General features: G+C 51.2%; 7 protein-coding genes across 8 annotated transcripts, besides 1 other annotated feature; 3 read left to right on the forward strand and 4 right to left on the reverse strand.

Moving 5' to 3' along the window:
- Positions 1-594: 594 nt before the first annotated feature.
- EKO05_0005005 (Major facilitator super transporter) lies at positions 595-2422 on the forward strand (the record flags this gene model as incomplete). Of its 2 annotated transcripts, XM_038939259.1 has the most annotated exons (2): positions 595-2126; positions 2176-2422. In XM_038939259.1, 2 exons carry the CDS (start codon positions 595-597, stop codon positions 2420-2422), a joined length of 1779 nt encoding a protein of 592 aa, XP_038799546.1. The 2 variants fall into 2 exon arrangements, with proteins under 2 accessions (XP_038799546.1, XP_059492487.1); XM_059636504.1 differs by having other exon boundaries at positions 595-2422.
- A 1618-nt stretch (positions 2423-4040) lies between these two features.
- EKO05_0005006 (uncharacterized protein) lies at positions 4041-4421 on the forward strand (the record flags this gene model as incomplete). The annotated part of the gene is made up of 1 exon (XM_038939576.2): positions 4041-4421. The coding sequence occupies one exon, from the start codon at positions 4041-4043 to the stop codon at positions 4419-4421; it is 381 nt and encodes a 126-aa protein (XP_038799547.2).
- A 1740-nt stretch (positions 4422-6161) lies between these two features.
- Positions 6162-7481, reverse strand: EKO05_0005007 (uncharacterized protein; the record flags this gene model as incomplete). The annotated part of the gene is made up of 1 exon (XM_038945715.1): positions 6162-7481. The coding sequence occupies one exon, from the start codon at positions 7479-7481 to the stop codon at positions 6162-6164; it is 1320 nt and encodes a 439-aa protein (XP_038799548.1).
- An 844-nt stretch (positions 7482-8325) lies between these two features.
- On the reverse strand, positions 8326-8889 carry EKO05_0005008 (uncharacterized protein; the record flags this gene model as incomplete). The annotated part of the gene is made up of 2 exons (XM_038939230.1): positions 8326-8674; positions 8726-8889. 2 exons carry the CDS (start codon positions 8887-8889, stop codon positions 8326-8328), a joined length of 513 nt encoding a protein of 170 aa, XP_038799549.1.
- Positions 8890-9668: 779 nt separating this feature from the next.
- Positions 9669-9925: a dispersed repeat.
- A 327-nt stretch (positions 9926-10252) lies between these two features.
- On the reverse strand, positions 10253-10898 carry EKO05_0005009 (Alkyltransferase-like protein 1; the record flags this gene model as incomplete). The annotated part of the gene is made up of 4 exons (XM_038939502.1): positions 10253-10445; positions 10521-10649; positions 10709-10721; positions 10775-10898. The coding sequence occupies 4 exons, from the start codon at positions 10896-10898 to the stop codon at positions 10253-10255; spliced, it is 459 nt and encodes a 152-aa protein (XP_038799550.1).
- A 279-nt stretch (positions 10899-11177) lies between these two features.
- EKO05_0005010 (Pre-mRNA-splicing factor cwc26) lies at positions 11178-12218 on the forward strand (the record flags this gene model as incomplete). Its single annotated transcript, XM_038939506.1, has 2 exons — positions 11178-11346; positions 11401-12218. 2 exons carry the CDS (start codon positions 11178-11180, stop codon positions 12216-12218), a joined length of 987 nt encoding a protein of 328 aa, XP_038799551.1.
- Positions 12219-13606: 1388 nt separating this feature from the next.
- Positions 13607-14796, reverse strand: EKO05_0005011 (Pectate lyase; the record flags this gene model as incomplete). The annotated part of the gene is made up of 4 exons (XM_038939403.1): positions 13607-14038; positions 14107-14351; positions 14422-14591; positions 14645-14796. The coding sequence occupies 4 exons, from the start codon at positions 14794-14796 to the stop codon at positions 13607-13609; spliced, it is 999 nt and encodes a 332-aa protein (XP_038799552.1).
- Positions 14797-15247: the final 451 nt, after the last annotated feature.

A 15247-nucleotide genomic window follows, 5' to 3' on the forward strand; every position in this document is an offset into this window, starting at 1 on the left:
TACAGTCCACAGCATGACTCACGCTGTCACGATATTCAGCAGGACATCTCATGCAATGCGAGTCTGATGCATTGTGGACATTGCCATTGCGTTCTTCGAACTGGTAGCAAGTCACCGGATTGATACGTAGGCGTTGAGTGCACACTCAGCTATATGCGCCTCCCCATTACATGGACGCATCATATCAATCAAGACTCTATCAACCAAACTGCCAGACAAAACTATCACAGCCTCGACATGATCGATCGAACCACTCGTGCCTATTTTCCGTGTTTAGTGGTTCATCCTAACCGAAATTCGAATTGCCGTAGTCTACCGCCACCGGTTCGGGAATAACCTACATTATTTCGGGTCTTCTGCCGCGGGCCGTCTCATGCCCAAGCTTGCGATTAGCTTTTAGTGCAGATAAGAGATTTGGTCAATTTCTGCGGCTGTTGCTTGTCGCTTCTTCTCCTTCACACCAGAACGGAATGCTTGCCTGCTGACATTTATCGACGCTGGAGGCGTCGACTTCGTTAGAAGTTTTTACACGTTTTGAATCGCATTAGCGCAAACGGCTTGGCTGATATCAGCCTCCCAAGGAATTCCTACCCAATGGCCGCCCAACATTCTGAGTTTGAAGAAGTCATCCCAGGCACACGACGACTCTACGATGAGAACGGCAACAATTTACCTGGAGATGCTTCCCTCCTGAAACATGGTGACATCGTCCTCGTACCGCAACCTTCAGAGTCCCCGAACGACCCATTGCGATGGTCCAAACCAAGGAAGATCTGGCACTCTGTCCTGGTCCTGTACATGGTCGGGCTAACAGCTGCAACATCCAACAACGCTGGATCCGGGTCGGATGGCGTCAACGAAGAGTATGGCATCAGCTATGACGTCTTTAATACTGGCGCCGGTGTTTTGTTCATTGCCATTGGATACTGGACTTTGCTTAGCTCTCCACTAGTCCATTTGTACGGACGACGTCTTGGATATCTCATCTCTCTGCTTGTCAATATTGGCGGTCTCATCTGGTATGGCCGTATCACCAACGTTGCAGGTGTTGTTTGGAGCCAGCTGTTTGTCGGTGCCGCAGAGTCGGTTGGCGAAGCCACTGTCCAGCTCTCCCTTCTCGACATCTGGTTCGAGCATCAAACGGGCAGTGTCTTTGGTATATATACCTTCGCAACCGCCATAGGTACCTACCTAGGACCTCTTATCGGAAATCATCTGGCCAACGGCCTTGGCTGGCGATGGATCGGCTACGCGGGAGCTATTATCTGCGGTGTTAGCCTGATTGTCATTTTCTTTGGTCTCGAAGAGACTGAATTCAATCGTGACCGTTATCTTACTGGAAACGGAGACCGTTTCGTGGTAGACGCTGAACATCTAGTGCCCGAGAAGACTATGGAGCACGCCCCGGTTGGAATATTGCCCGACGTGGAAGACACCGTTTCCATAGACCACAACATCGCGACCAGCGAAGGACACGAGAAATGTGTGCAGCCTGTAGAGAAGCGCAATAGCACAGAGGACTCGTTCAACAACGCCGAAGATGGATACCCTTCAAACACTGCAAGAAACCGCATGTCTTTCTCCCATTCTCGGCGCAAGACGTACTGGGACCGTATCAAGGTTATCACGCCTGCCCCCAACCTCCAAGGTACCGGTGCCAAGCAGTACTTCCATCGTCTGTGGCACACCCTGCGTGTATTCACTTTCCCGGCTGTCTGGTACGCTGGTTTTCAGTGGGGCCTGCAAAACATCTGCCTCTCATTCTACCTGACTGTCCAAGAAGATTGGTGGTACAATGAGCCCTGGAATTATACCCAGAACCAGGTCGGTAACATGAACCTACCAACCCTCATTGGCAGTCTAATCGGATGTGCGTACGGAGGTTACGGCAGTGACAAGTTCATGCAATGGATGATCAAGCGCAACAAGGGTGTCATGGAAGCTGAGTTCCGCTTGCATCTCATGGCCCTTTGCACACTTGTTTTTCCCACTGGCATGTGGCTATTTGGTATCGGGTCTGCACGTGGTTGGGCATGGCCTGTACCATACGTGGGCTTGGGATTCATCGGTTTCGGATATGGCTGCGCTGGCGACTTGAGTTTATCCTACCTTGCGGACTCTTTTCCGTTAGTATTCTCATCCCATGCCACTTTGCATTTACTAACGCTCCGGTAGTGACATGGTCCTCGAGGGCATGGTCGGTGTTGCCGTCATCAACAACACCCTTGCTATGCTTTTCACGTTCGTTGCAAGTTACTGGATTGACTCTGGAATGGAGAACTGCTTCATTGTCCTTGGCGTCCTTAGCTTTGTAATCATGGCTTCGAGTTGGCCTATGATTGTGTATGGCAAGAGTTCTCGCCGCTGGGCAAGAGACAGATACATGAAGTTTGTCGAGATCCGTGATGGATTCTCGAAATAGGACGTATGACAAGATGTGAGGTTGAAGATGAGGGAGCGCAGGTTCGTAGCTATGGCACGAAGTCGAAGTAAAATAGAGAGTACCATGGTGTATTGTGTGACCACGTACTGATGATGCCCATGAAGACCTAATACTAACAGATTCTTGGGAAGAAGTGGACAATGAAATTGACGAGCTTGTTGTATATAGTCAAGTGGAGTAAATCATATATCGTACGCGGCCGCCACACGGTCGTCGTCATTGATGCGTGCACTCATGATTGAAACTATTTCAGTTGTCGGGTGTTGAACCAGGTGACACACGATTCAGCCTTATGTTCGGGGGAAGCCACGACGTGATCCGTTAAACTGGTTGTGGTGCTGGACCACACTAATGATTTTTGGCTCGGCAGATCGACCCATTCCCCCCCACTCCTGCATGGACCTCTGCCACGTTCAGGAACGCGACACTCTCCCAAGCCGCACTCTCTTCCACATCGCGATGTCAGCCGCGGATGATCCTTGTGCATGAGCGCCTGGTAAGGCGAATGCCGGCTGGGCAGCCTTGGTTCCGTGGATGTAGGTATCCTGAGAGACAAAAAAAGAAAGGAAAAAAAAAGGAAAAGAACTTGAGGTTCTTGCGTAGATTGCAATGCGACATAGCAACAAAAGTTGCACATGACCGCTAGAAGCAACTCGCATATCTACAGTTCATGGGCATGTCATAAAGTATCCCGATTCACCTTGCCAACTCTCCGGAGCGGCCGCTTTACAAAGGCGTTGCAGCTAGTACGGCGGCTCCAAACCTTACCATCAGCCTTTCAGCGCCCGCTTGAGAAGACTAGTGAATTCGCTGCACGAAGCACTCGACATACCGAGCACGTCAAAACTCTGCAAGAGCCTGCGAAGATGTCCTTGTGTCGCTCGCAGTGATCCAGCGCATCTTCAAATAAAAGCTCGCAGTGCGACCACCCAAAGTGCCCAGTTCGTATCCCGACTATTTTCCAGCGCTCAGATCGGTTGACCCCCCATCGTCTGGTGCCTGCCAATGCCAGCGAAGAACAACTCAAGACTTGATTCTAATGAAAACCGGCGGGGTTTTCATGGCCAAGACATGAAAAAATTCGACTACGTTGCGTCCGCGTGGCTAGATCTCAGCTGGAGAAGATTCATGTTACCACTTCTGGTTAGCACCCGTCCCAACTCTGCTGTCTGTCTGGTCGAATGTGGAAATTGTGGGGGTCTGACTGGACAATTTCCCACAATAGTCTAAACAGGAACGCTCGCTCGATTAATACTCCGCCGTGGCTTGCTGGGATTGACGAGTATTATGGTCGCATCGGCCTGGGCTGTCAGGAGACGATAGTGCTGTCACTGCTGTGAAGTAAAAAGCCTTTGGTACCCGGCGCAAGACGATGAGTGCACTTATCAGTCCCCGATTTATTCGATCAGCCGTTCGTTACTTTGTTGTCGACTTTCGTTTTCGTGACATCTATACCTTCGGTCATACATTATCATTTTACCTTCGTTATTGTCAGTGATCGACCTTGACAACATACATACCAAGGACGATCCTAATTTTGCTACCATCCACATCATACTACCTTGCACTTTGATCCGCGGCAACTACCTCATTCAAGATGGTGAAACTCGAGATGGGTATCTGGGCTGGCATCGCAGCAGGTGGTGTTATGCTCTTGCTTGTCATTATTCCGGTCCTTGGCTGCATGTTCTCGCGAAGCAAGAAGGCCAAGGAAGCTGCAGAGATGGAGGAGTCGGCAGCAGAGAAGGGAAGTCTCGTCATTGAGGCAGCGCCGGCGCCAAAAAGACCTGTGAATGCGATACTGCAGAAGCCGACACTCAAGGTCAGCCAACATGAGGTTGGAAGAGTGCGCACACAACCATCGACGCAGAGTATGTCCCCGAGTTATCAGAGCCAGGCATCGACACTCTCACCGCTAAGGTACTCAACGCTGAGCCCACCACATGTGCAACCGATGTGGACGAAGCCATCGCCATGAAGGCAGTAAGAGGAAGAAGAGGACAGTTAGTGGAACATCCGTTCATCAAACGGCTGAACTGGATGCAAGAGCAAGACAGGGATAGATGAAGAAGATACTGGCACACTTTTATACCACTCCGCGTTACACTGAGACTTTACAACTGAGGCTGCCGCCGTCCACGGCACCGGTGTAGAGTACAACATTCATAGCCTCCTCAATGGAGGTAGCAATTGAAAACACCTACTTTTGTGGACATCCACGCTCGTGTGCAATAATTGTTTCCGCTAATCGGCCCAACATTGTCCCTTTTCGCTTTCACTGTCTTCGAATCTTCGAGTCTTACATCAACGCCTCACCCTAACGCAAATTGATACGTTGAGTCTCAATGTAACACGCTTGATTAATGCTTAACTTCCAGATTACCATCTCACTTTTCACTTTGTTTCATATCATAGACGAATAGCCGGGTGAAATCACACACATGAACTTAATCACAAGCACTGACACCATGCCTAGGCGGCCGTCAGCACCTCACTCCACCATACACATGTGCACCCTACGTGAGTACCTCCAGAGTAGTAGCCAACTAAGGATAGCTTCCGGCAATATGAAAGTGATTTGCACACCGATAGTAGACGCTGAGAGTCTGAAAATCAACTAGCAATCACTGCGATCATACTGTCATCTTGATTTCAAATATTAAGCAAGTTTTATTGGAGTATCTTCGCAATAGCAGACATCAAACCCTACAGCGAGCAGCCGGAGCTGCACGCACACGCACCCTACTGCTCTATCCTGATCACATACCCCGTCAAGCACATAAAGATACCATGACCGATACAGCGAAGACGTTGTTCGGTATCGCTCACGGCATCAAAATACATTCGTGACCAAGCTTCTCGTCTCCACCAAGCCCGATTTGATTTAGATAGAAGTCGAGTACGGCATGTTTGATAGACTTGAGTTGCACAAGTATGTTAATATGAAGAACCTATTAGAAGAAGGTGGCCAACAACACGGAGTGCCCTCCATGCGGCATAAACTCATTCTGGAGGCCACGCCCTGGCAATCGTCAGTGTGCCCAAGAAAGACGAGCTCTCGCGCTACACAGCTCTTGACGCCGGCGCGTCCAGTATTGTTATTCTGCACGTCGAATCCACGCAGGAAGTCAAAGACATGATCAAAGGGTACGTGTTGCTTTCCGTCATCTTCGCGTTCTTCTAGCCATAACATCAATCCTCTCTAGCCCGCATTGGCCATTGCTCGTTCAGCCCTTGGACGTTCACGCTACAATGGTCCAAGCCATCGACTGCATTGAGGATATCAGTGAAAGCATCTACGATATCAGACTTCCATGAGATATCTCTCCTATAATACTCTTCTAGGTATCTCCCAAAGTCTACCATGGTACGACTGAAACCATGACGATGAAAGGGTCTGAAAATTCCCCATAGCTCGTACTGGCTTGTAGTACGGTGCAGCTGTCGTTCGAGATCTACTAGTGGTTTGATGGACAACATTCTTGACGAGTGGGGTGGCAAAGCGCCCAAGGAAGAGACGTAGAGAAGGGCGAAGTATCCTTGTGTGATGGTTATGCGTTCTTACATGGATCGATTCACACGCATAATTGGGCGTACAAGAAAGTTTGCATACAGACCATAGTAAAAACTTTGTGACAATATAGATACAATCGATTTTGCTACACAGTGCCGATACAGTAACGCCTATTAACGAGAAAAGATTGACTCGACCATCAAACTACCTTGGCGGTACCTGCAGCTTCCCCATATCTACAGACTTGTGATATTTTCTACACGGCATGTCCGCACCATGTTCGTGTTCCTCCTCATCTTCGTCGATCTCAAACATTCTCCTCAACTCCCTGCAAGCAACAAGATACTGCTGCCTCGCACCGGGTGACTCTCTCAGCGGATTTGGCGCCTTGTCCCAGCCATGCGGCCCGGGCACACAGTGGTAGTGCACGCGCTTGCCCAGGTCCTTCTGCAGCTTGTCTCTGAACCGTTCGCCCTCTGCGAGCAGCATATCCCATTCGCAGCAGAACATCACGATATCGTCTGGCAGAGCTTCAAGCATGTGGGTCGGTGCTTGCCCAGGGCTGAGCCACGGGTGTGCGAGATCGAGGGAGGGCGGTTGGAGGTACGAGTCGTCGAAGAGTTCCGTGAAGACAGCGGGGAGGTTCTGGTCTGCGCGTGCGCATGTGGCCCTTCGTTGTGCACGAGTGACTGTGTAGTCTGTGGGTGGGTAGAAGGATACTATCCCTCTGATTTTAACTATACTGTTGTTTCCCTGTGTCATAATCGACACTGCTGGTCCATCTTTATATGACGAAACGAGGGATAGCGACGATGCGCCTGTCTGGCGAAGCATTGCGATTCGGTCGAGGCGCGACTGCTGGCGCATGAGTGGTACACGTGAGGTTGAGCCGGATGCAGTAGCAGTCGAGTGTGTGGTTGGTGGAGGCTGGATGACGGCGTTCGGCACGCTACCCGCTCGACCATCGATAATTTGTGCGCCAGACGGTGTTCGATCGAAGAGCTCGCCCTGCAGGCACAAGGGTACCGTGAAGCTCATGTTGCCTCCTGAAGAGAAACCTGATACTGCAAACCGATCTGAATCCAACATAAGCTCCTCTGCGTGTTGCGCGAGCCACAGTATCGCATCTGCACCATCTTCTACGGCGGTAGGAAATGGAAACTCTGGCGCGAGGCGGTATGCGACCGAGACAACGACGGCGCCGACTTCTTCGACAACGATGTTGGACCAGCGGGCATCGTCTTGTGCTGTTCCCAAGACGAATCCTCCACCGTGAAAGTTGATTACACAAGGGTATTTTTTGTTTCCCTTGAGCTTTTTGTAGCGTTTGTAGTCCTTCGGTACGTAGAAATGGAGTCGAAATGTGCCTTTGAGGGGGGAGACAGTCGCGTCGATGTCCCTATGAAACGTAGGTCGAGATGGCCGAGGTCGTGCCATTTTGTGGAGAGACATGCCAATTCCCATGAGGAACCTCCAAAATACGGCCTGCACATGCAGCATCCATCTCGGCCTAGTCCCAGGCATGGTGCTGAAAAAGGTCTGGTGTGTAAAGTGTTCAAGCAGCAGGTGCAGTCAAGAAGAAGGAAAGAGCTCAGTCCACCACACGAACTGCCAGTGAGTGCACCATGCGCCAGTGGTCCCAGTAAAGTGGCGATCGCGTAGCGGTTAGTGACGATCGGCAATCTTGGCTGTACTGTGTAGTTAGTCGCAAGAGCGAAATGTTCTGGGAAAACACTGCGCACGAGGCGGCTTGTTGGTCGATAGATGACGTATGCTTTGTTGAGTGATAGACGCCGCTGCGCAGCAGCTTGGCAAAAGCACACCACAGTTGCGCACCGGCCTTCTGGATTTGTAACTGAGCGCATTGCATCAACACAACAAACTGCCGACCTGCAAAGTACTTGGGATGATGTCAACACATTTGCACACGGTCCATGTGTATTTCTCCATTTATCAGAGGAGCATGAATTCATTCAACTTGATGTGCTCATTAATCTTGAGTAGAGCACGAAGTACCATGTTGCAGAATGCTCGAGACCGAGCTCATACCGGCAAGACGACAAGGTGCCACAAAGATCCGATAACCAACTCGGCAATCAGTCCGTCGTGACTTCAGAAAAAGATAACAATGCGATAACCTCGAAGCAAGCCGACGTGGTATAAGGCTGCTCAAGTCCTCAGGAAGCGCCGTACGCTCACCTATTGATGCCCTGAACCGTATAATGCAAATGACGCAAGTCAAATTAGTGGTATAGAGATGGAGCTGAGGCCAGTGAAATGTCAGAAGAAACGCTAATCAGGTGTATGCAGAATCGACGACAAGCGAAAACAAGGTAAAGACAGGGGCTGGCGTTGCAGTCGCTGAGCATTACGCGTCAACAAATTCGTAATCGGCGTCCTCAGGCGCGACGTGCCTCTTCTTTGAAGCAGGCGAAAGGGGCTCGCCATCAGCGTCCAGCACCTCGTACTCGTTCTTGATTATCTTGTCTGTCTCAAGAATCTCATATCGCTCGATTGCCTTCTCGAGGGCGACGTTTAGGATCTGGCTGCCGTGACTTGGCCCTCGCTCAGCATCGAAGGAGTAGGCGACCTCGGCATCTGGAGCTGGGGCAGCAGAGGGATGGTCGACTTCCTCGTCTGCTGATGAATCGTCACTGGCAACAGCGATGTCCTTGTTCAGAGCGTTTCGTGCCTTCATCGGACCAGGGTAGGACGACCTGTACCTGTCAGCATCCAGACCATGCAATGGTGAGATGGACACGACTCACTTGATGTTGGGGAAGACGCGAGCAGGACGAGGCTTCCCATCTTCGATGCGTCGTCCAGGGCCGTACGACGGTCCGTTGACCCACTTCACCCGGCTGTCCTTGTCACGGCGGAACTCTTTGGCGTCGCTGCGAAGGTCGCTGGTGTAGGTCTGTTCAGAAGCCATGACGGCAGCTATGGAGGCTTGCTTGACTGGGAGTGGTATACTGGTGGATAGGTAGGCTCAGAATGCGTTGGGATATGGTAGGTAGCTAGATAGGAGGGTTTCGTTTTGGATGAGTGGAAGAATGACGGAGTCAACAAACGGCAGGTATGCCAGCTGCAGTAGGCAGTAATAAGCTCGGTAGTGGGCGCGACTGGTGACTGGTAGCAGCTGTCTTAGATGTGACTGGTGAGTGAGTCAAGTGTTTAGGCAGGAAGGGTGGCCAAGCGATGCAGGCACTCGGAGATGACGGAGCTTGTGAAAGCGCGGGGAAACTGTTTACTCTTACGAGAGCACCGCCCTTTATGCAATGAACGACGTCGTAGGCGCCTTTGTCATCCAAGGTATGGTCCCTGATAAGGAGCTTGAGGCGCGGGAAGCTGTTAGCTACGTGATCACCTGCGCCAGCTCCGATACGCCGAGGCTTGTCAGCCCGACTAGGGTCCGTTTGACGCGTAGGTGGCCGACGCCCATGATGGCATCATCAGGGAATCATGCGCCTCGCATTCGTAAACGTGGGTGGTCTGAAGGCGGACCTGGGTTGGCCGTCGAGGTGGAGGTCGATGCACCCGATCGCCGACCCCACATAATCTCGGCTTCAGACAATAACCGTCACAGCATCCATCCCTAACACGCATTCTGTTATTTAAACAACAAACACGCAGCTGTCAATACGCTCAGCAAAGCAGCTATTTCGACACTCGCTACTATGACGGCAAGATTATTATCTACTGTACTATGTTTGATACCCTGCAAATGTCTTGTGGGGCGGGAGGCAGCCAGGAAGGCTCAGCGGAATCTTTCACATCAGTTGAATTTAGCTTTGCTGTAATTACTTTGCATACATATCCTGCAGACTAACAAATGCAGGTAAAGACAGACCTATGCTGTTTTGCACACAGGGCAGGTGGAATTTGATGTAATCTATTGAGTCGAGCCACTTCACACAGCACCTCTGGTTACCTCCCCACTCACGAAACTTGTGCCGGGTACCAGAGTACTGTCCCAGCGAAATCAAGCTGGTGATTCAAGAGGCTGTGTTCTGTTCAACGAATTGTGGCTGATTATACGACCACTAACGACCAACCCCTCAAACACCAGCCTGATAACGATCCGGAATTGGCCGGTCGTCAGCCTGCGCCTTTTGCGGCTAAGACGGCGTCCCTAATTCCACAGGAATGCTGCGCTCGGTCCCTGGGCGAGACCGCTGACACAAATCACATCTCTAATCTTGTCCAAGTCGGCTCTTGCGGAGCGGTACACAGTAGTTGGCTGGAAACAGCCTCACAACAGACCGTAGCCGTTCCTGAATGCCGTAATAATGCTCTCAGGTATGGTATGCTGCTGCGTCCTCATCCTCCTCGTCACTACCCTCTACCAAGCCCGCTTCGCTTGGGAGCTCGTTGGGGAACCAACCATATGTTTTGAAGTCAACCGTGTATAGGCCCATACTGTCTTCGCTTACCTCCACCCCTTCTTTCCTCAGAGCACCAGCCTGCCGGCTTGCTGCGCCTGGCCCTCTTGGTTTATGTCAGACAAGGACCCTGAGCAAGGGAGTACAATATCCACAGGCACGCAAAAGACAAACGACTGACCTTGGGCTGATGCCGCCTTTAGAGTTAATCACGCGCTGCCAGGGCACGTTATCGCTGTGAAAGGCTGGGCTCTTCCTGCTCGAATCCGTCGATGGCGGCGGCAAATGCTTGAGACAGACTCCCACCTGTCTTGACGTCACTTGTTAGTCGCATAGCAGCTGGTGTGTTTCTGTGATGCCATGTCTTACCTCGGACACTGAGCTACAACATGTTAGCGACTCATCGTGTCACAGTCACGCGTATGAAGTGCTCACGCTTCCCAACCAGCCTTGCAATGTGCGCATAACTTGTCACCTTCCCATAAGGTACCTCCTGTATCGCCTCACAGACTGTTGTATGCCACAGCCATGCTTCCTCTGAGCGTGCGCCCGGCGCCATGTTGTTGATGATTCGATATTAGATAGAGATTGCCGGAACTGGACGAGTAGCTTCGCAGTATCAACAAAATCCAACGAGAATTTACGGTGTTATCAAACGGAGTACAAAATCAGTGCTCCTATCGTAACTGTTGAGTCTTCTGTGAGTCAATAGAGTGTAGATGGTTTGGCGCGAATACACGTTGGCACGTGATAGACATCATTGCCAAGGCCTGCCTCTCTCCGAGCATTGCACTTTGGCGACTGCAGGCACTTTTCTACAATTATACCTCACTACAATATGTCTCTCGCCGACTACCTAGCGAAAAATTACCTCACGGCGGACTCGGAAAAGAAGTCCAAAAAGCGGAAGAGAAAGGAGAAGAACGGTGGCCTTATAATTGACGATGATGATAATCTTGGGTGGAAGGATAAAGCAGATGAAGATGATGAAGATGCGCCCTTGATCAGTACGACACCCTCGAAGCTTTCGTACACCTATCACATGCTGACGGATCTATCAGTGGGAGGAGCAAGCCTCAAAAAGTCTAAGAAGAAATCCAAAGGAACCAGCGCCGCAACATGGGCGACAGTGGGTGTCGCTGCACCTTCACACGCACAACAGCTTGCCGCCGACGAAGCCGCCGCAAACGCAATCATAGCCTCGACAGCCGCCGACCGGCAACAAGCAGCAGACGCCGAAGACGAAGCACCCGAAATGGTGGATACTGAAGGAGTGCTGAGGTTGGAGTCTGGTGCACGAGCAGGTCTACAAACCGCGGCGCAAGTTGCTGCAGATATGAAGCAACGGCAAGACGCAGAACAGCGGAAGGCTGAGCAAGCTACAAAAGAACTAGGTGCAGCGGCGCAAGAAACCATCTACCGAGACGCAAGCGGTCGCATTATCAACGTTGCAATGAAGCGTGCAGAAGCGCGAAAGAAAGCCGAAGATGAGGAGCGCAAGAAGTTGGAGAAGGAGAGAGAAGCTCGTGGAGATGTACAAAACGCTGCTGCAGCAAAACGGAAACAGGCACTGCAAGATGCGAAGACGATGACAGTCGCACGGTACGCCGACGATGCGGAGCTGAACGACGAGCTGAAAGAGCGAGGACATTGGAACGACCCTGCAGCTGGCTTTCTGCGCAAGAAAAAGGCTGGACGCAGCATCACAGGCAAGCCGCTTTACACCGGAGCGTTCCAACCAAATCGATACGGCATTCGCCCCGGTCACCGATGGGACGGCGTGGATAGAGGGAATGGGTTCGAGAGCGAATGGTTTAAGTCGAGGAATCGCAAAGCGAATATCGAAAAGCTGGAATACCAGTGGCAGCAGGACGAATAGGAGACTGGCGATGTTTCAAAACACAAGGTTTATCGTCATTGCATCACATCGACAGCATAGCGCGGCGTTTTGGGCCAAAAACATATATGTTATCCTTTCCGACATCAGCACTATTTGCTTATCTTTAGAGCCTCGCCAGCCGCTTATGCAGTCTTGCGGGGCACAACCACTTCACGTCCACCAGTACAATGGATGTCTCACTTCACATTTCCATCGCAACCACAACACATTCACAAGCTGTTCTTCTCCTTCACGTGGTTTCAAGCTGGTAGGGTCTGGGCGTTGATCGTACCAGCCACTCCAAGCCCAAGGGATGGACACTGGTTCCAGGATCTTGCAGAGCCACATTCACAAGTTCCTTTCAACTCCGTGGTGGTCCTGCCTGTAGGAATGTTGTCTCACGCGACGTGTTGTCTTTCAACACGGAGACCGCATCATAGACAACAGCGTGCTCGAGAGTTGTATCGACTACTACCACCATCGAGAGGTCTGCTGTAAAAGCTCTGAGCCTTTCACGGACTCTTAATCTGATGATCCTTTTGAGAAGCGCAGCGTATCCACGGGTCTTGACAAACTGCTTCGCCTTTGTATGTATCATCGGGTCAGAAACCCACGCTACCTCACAACCATCACTGACTTCAGATCACGCCAATGTCTCGAACCCCTAGACAAGATCTATGGTATATTAGGTCTTGTAAGCCAACATGTTCGCAATCTCGTCAGCCCGGACTATACTCGCTCGCCCAGAGAGGTATACCAAGAGGTAGTGCTGGCGACTATACGGGCAACAGAATCGTTCGACACACTGAGTTTCGTCTATGGGGAAGGAACAAAAAGTCCAAACATTCCTTCCTTTCGTGCCAGACTAGACTGCCTACGTCAAGCCCTGGGTGTACGAATCTCTGCGAAGTAGATAACGGCAAATCAAACTTTATAACGCAGGCAATGCGAGTTTAGTGGATCTGCACGATGCAGCACCAGACGAAGCTGTAGCATCAGATATACTCTTCGATCAGATCGCGGCTTTTAGCGTTCGTCGCGGCGATAGCCTTGAGGAGATTCATCGTTACGGAGAAGGGGTACATGGGATGGGCGCCCGTCGATGCCGAGGTGGGGGGCGTTGTGGTGTTGCTAAGTGGAGGGAAGGTCCCGTACGTACTACGGCCCGTGAGGGAAGAAAGGATAAGCGCAGAGTATACGAGGGGTTCTGGAGCTGATGACAGCGATGATACAGAACCTCAGTCGTATATATTCATTGGTGACGCCTATGTGCACGGTATGATGCAGGGAGAATGCTACGATACGGACAGGCTCGAAGTGCTTCGCTTGGTCTGAACAAACTACTTCAACATCCCTTCAACAACCATAGTTCGCTACCACTACGAGACTCAGAAAGCCAGGGTCTGCCCCGCCTCCTTCGTCACCGCCGCCTTGACATTGGCGCTGCCCAGTAGCGTGTACGGGTACGTAAAGCTACCTGCGCTCAACGTCCCCTTGGGCGCCGTATTCGCGCTCTGGCCACCAAACACGGTATCAATAACGACCGCCGACCCATCCTTATCACTGCTCTCCGTGTACACCATCTTCTTGCCGCTGTTCTCAAACACGGTGCTCTGGATCAAAGCTTGCGCGCCCATACGTGTGTTCACGCCCGTGTCCTGCTCGTTGTAGTAGTTGTTGAAGATGTGCGCTGTGCCAAAGCGCAGGAGCGGTCCGCGGGACGCAACTTTGTAGAAGTGGTTATTTGCGTATGTCACGCGTAGGTGGCCTGTGTCTTCGGCGGCGTTGGAGTCGGAGTGGCCTACAAGCGTGCCTTTGGACTATGGTAATCGATCGAGTTACTAGACGTTCTGACCGCAGATTTGCGCTGATTGTGGATTGGACTTACGTGGTTGTGGAAATACGTGTGCGATACTGTCACGAAGTCTGCTGCGTGCGAGAGATCGACCAGCCCATCGTACGTGTCTTTGCCGACGTTCTCGTCACCGGATAGATCACAGTGGTCAACCCAGACGTTGGTGGATAGGTTGATGGTGATGGCGTCACCGTAAGTTGCGAGGACTTTAGATATCTTCAAATTCCTCACGATCACGTTCTTCTGACCAAGAATGGTGAGGCCGATGCCTGTCAGTGCTGCTTATCGTCAGTCCTGCAATCCTATGTAGAGCGACGAACAGAAGTGACCAAAGGAACATGAACGTACAGCTGCCAGCCTTGCCTACAATGGTTTTGTCACTCGTAACAGACACCTTCGCAGCACCACTGATGGCACCTTGCACAACGATGACGCGAGCTCCTGAAGCACTGGCTGCAGCAGACAGCTGGGGCAGTGTGCTCACGGTAGTAGTTGGTCCGCCGGCACCACCTTTGGTGCTAGTGAAGAAAATCAGCGTGCGTCCTTTTACAATTGTAGTGAATCTGCTCACCCTCCATTTTGTGTGGCATAGCCAACATTTGCAACATCGGTCACACTCGCTCTCTTGGCCAGTAACTTTGCAGGACTCTCTTCGAGTGTAGGGGTTGGTACTGCCGAGACCAGCGAAGCTGCGAAGAAGAAAAGCGTCGTGGAAAACTTCATGTTGGTAGTGTTTCGCAATTGCCGTCAGTGATTGCTCGATGATGTGTTGTTTGACTGGCGACATCTTTCTCTTTTATGCCCCATCGGTGTTCGGCTCGCTGCTCCAGTCCCATCTTCCAAGGCTCTTGTAGTCTTGTGTATTTCTCTGACAAGCATGGTCTTTGCTGAGTATATATTGGTAAACCAATCTCTTAGGTGGAATATGACAGCGATCATTGTCAGATTCACACATCATTTGATTGGTACGTCCTGTGCGTCGCCCGTTTGGTTACTGCTTGGCTGTTCTTGTGCGTCGTTTCGAATTTTGATTTAAGGTGGTAGTTCTTGGCTGGTTGCAGATATATAGTAGCGCTCGGAGAATTCCCTCGTTGGCGGAAGATTCATGGATATACTCGATACTGGATCCTCGCTTACACTCTACTGCAGTGCCAAGTCTGGGGAACGTCGGTAG

The sequence above is a fragment of the Ascochyta rabiei genome, chromosome 7 (genome assembly GCF_004011695.2).
Source record: "Ascochyta rabiei chromosome 7, complete sequence".
Lineage (NCBI taxonomy): Eukaryota > Fungi > Ascomycota > Dothideomycetes > Pleosporales > Didymellaceae > Ascochyta > Ascochyta rabiei.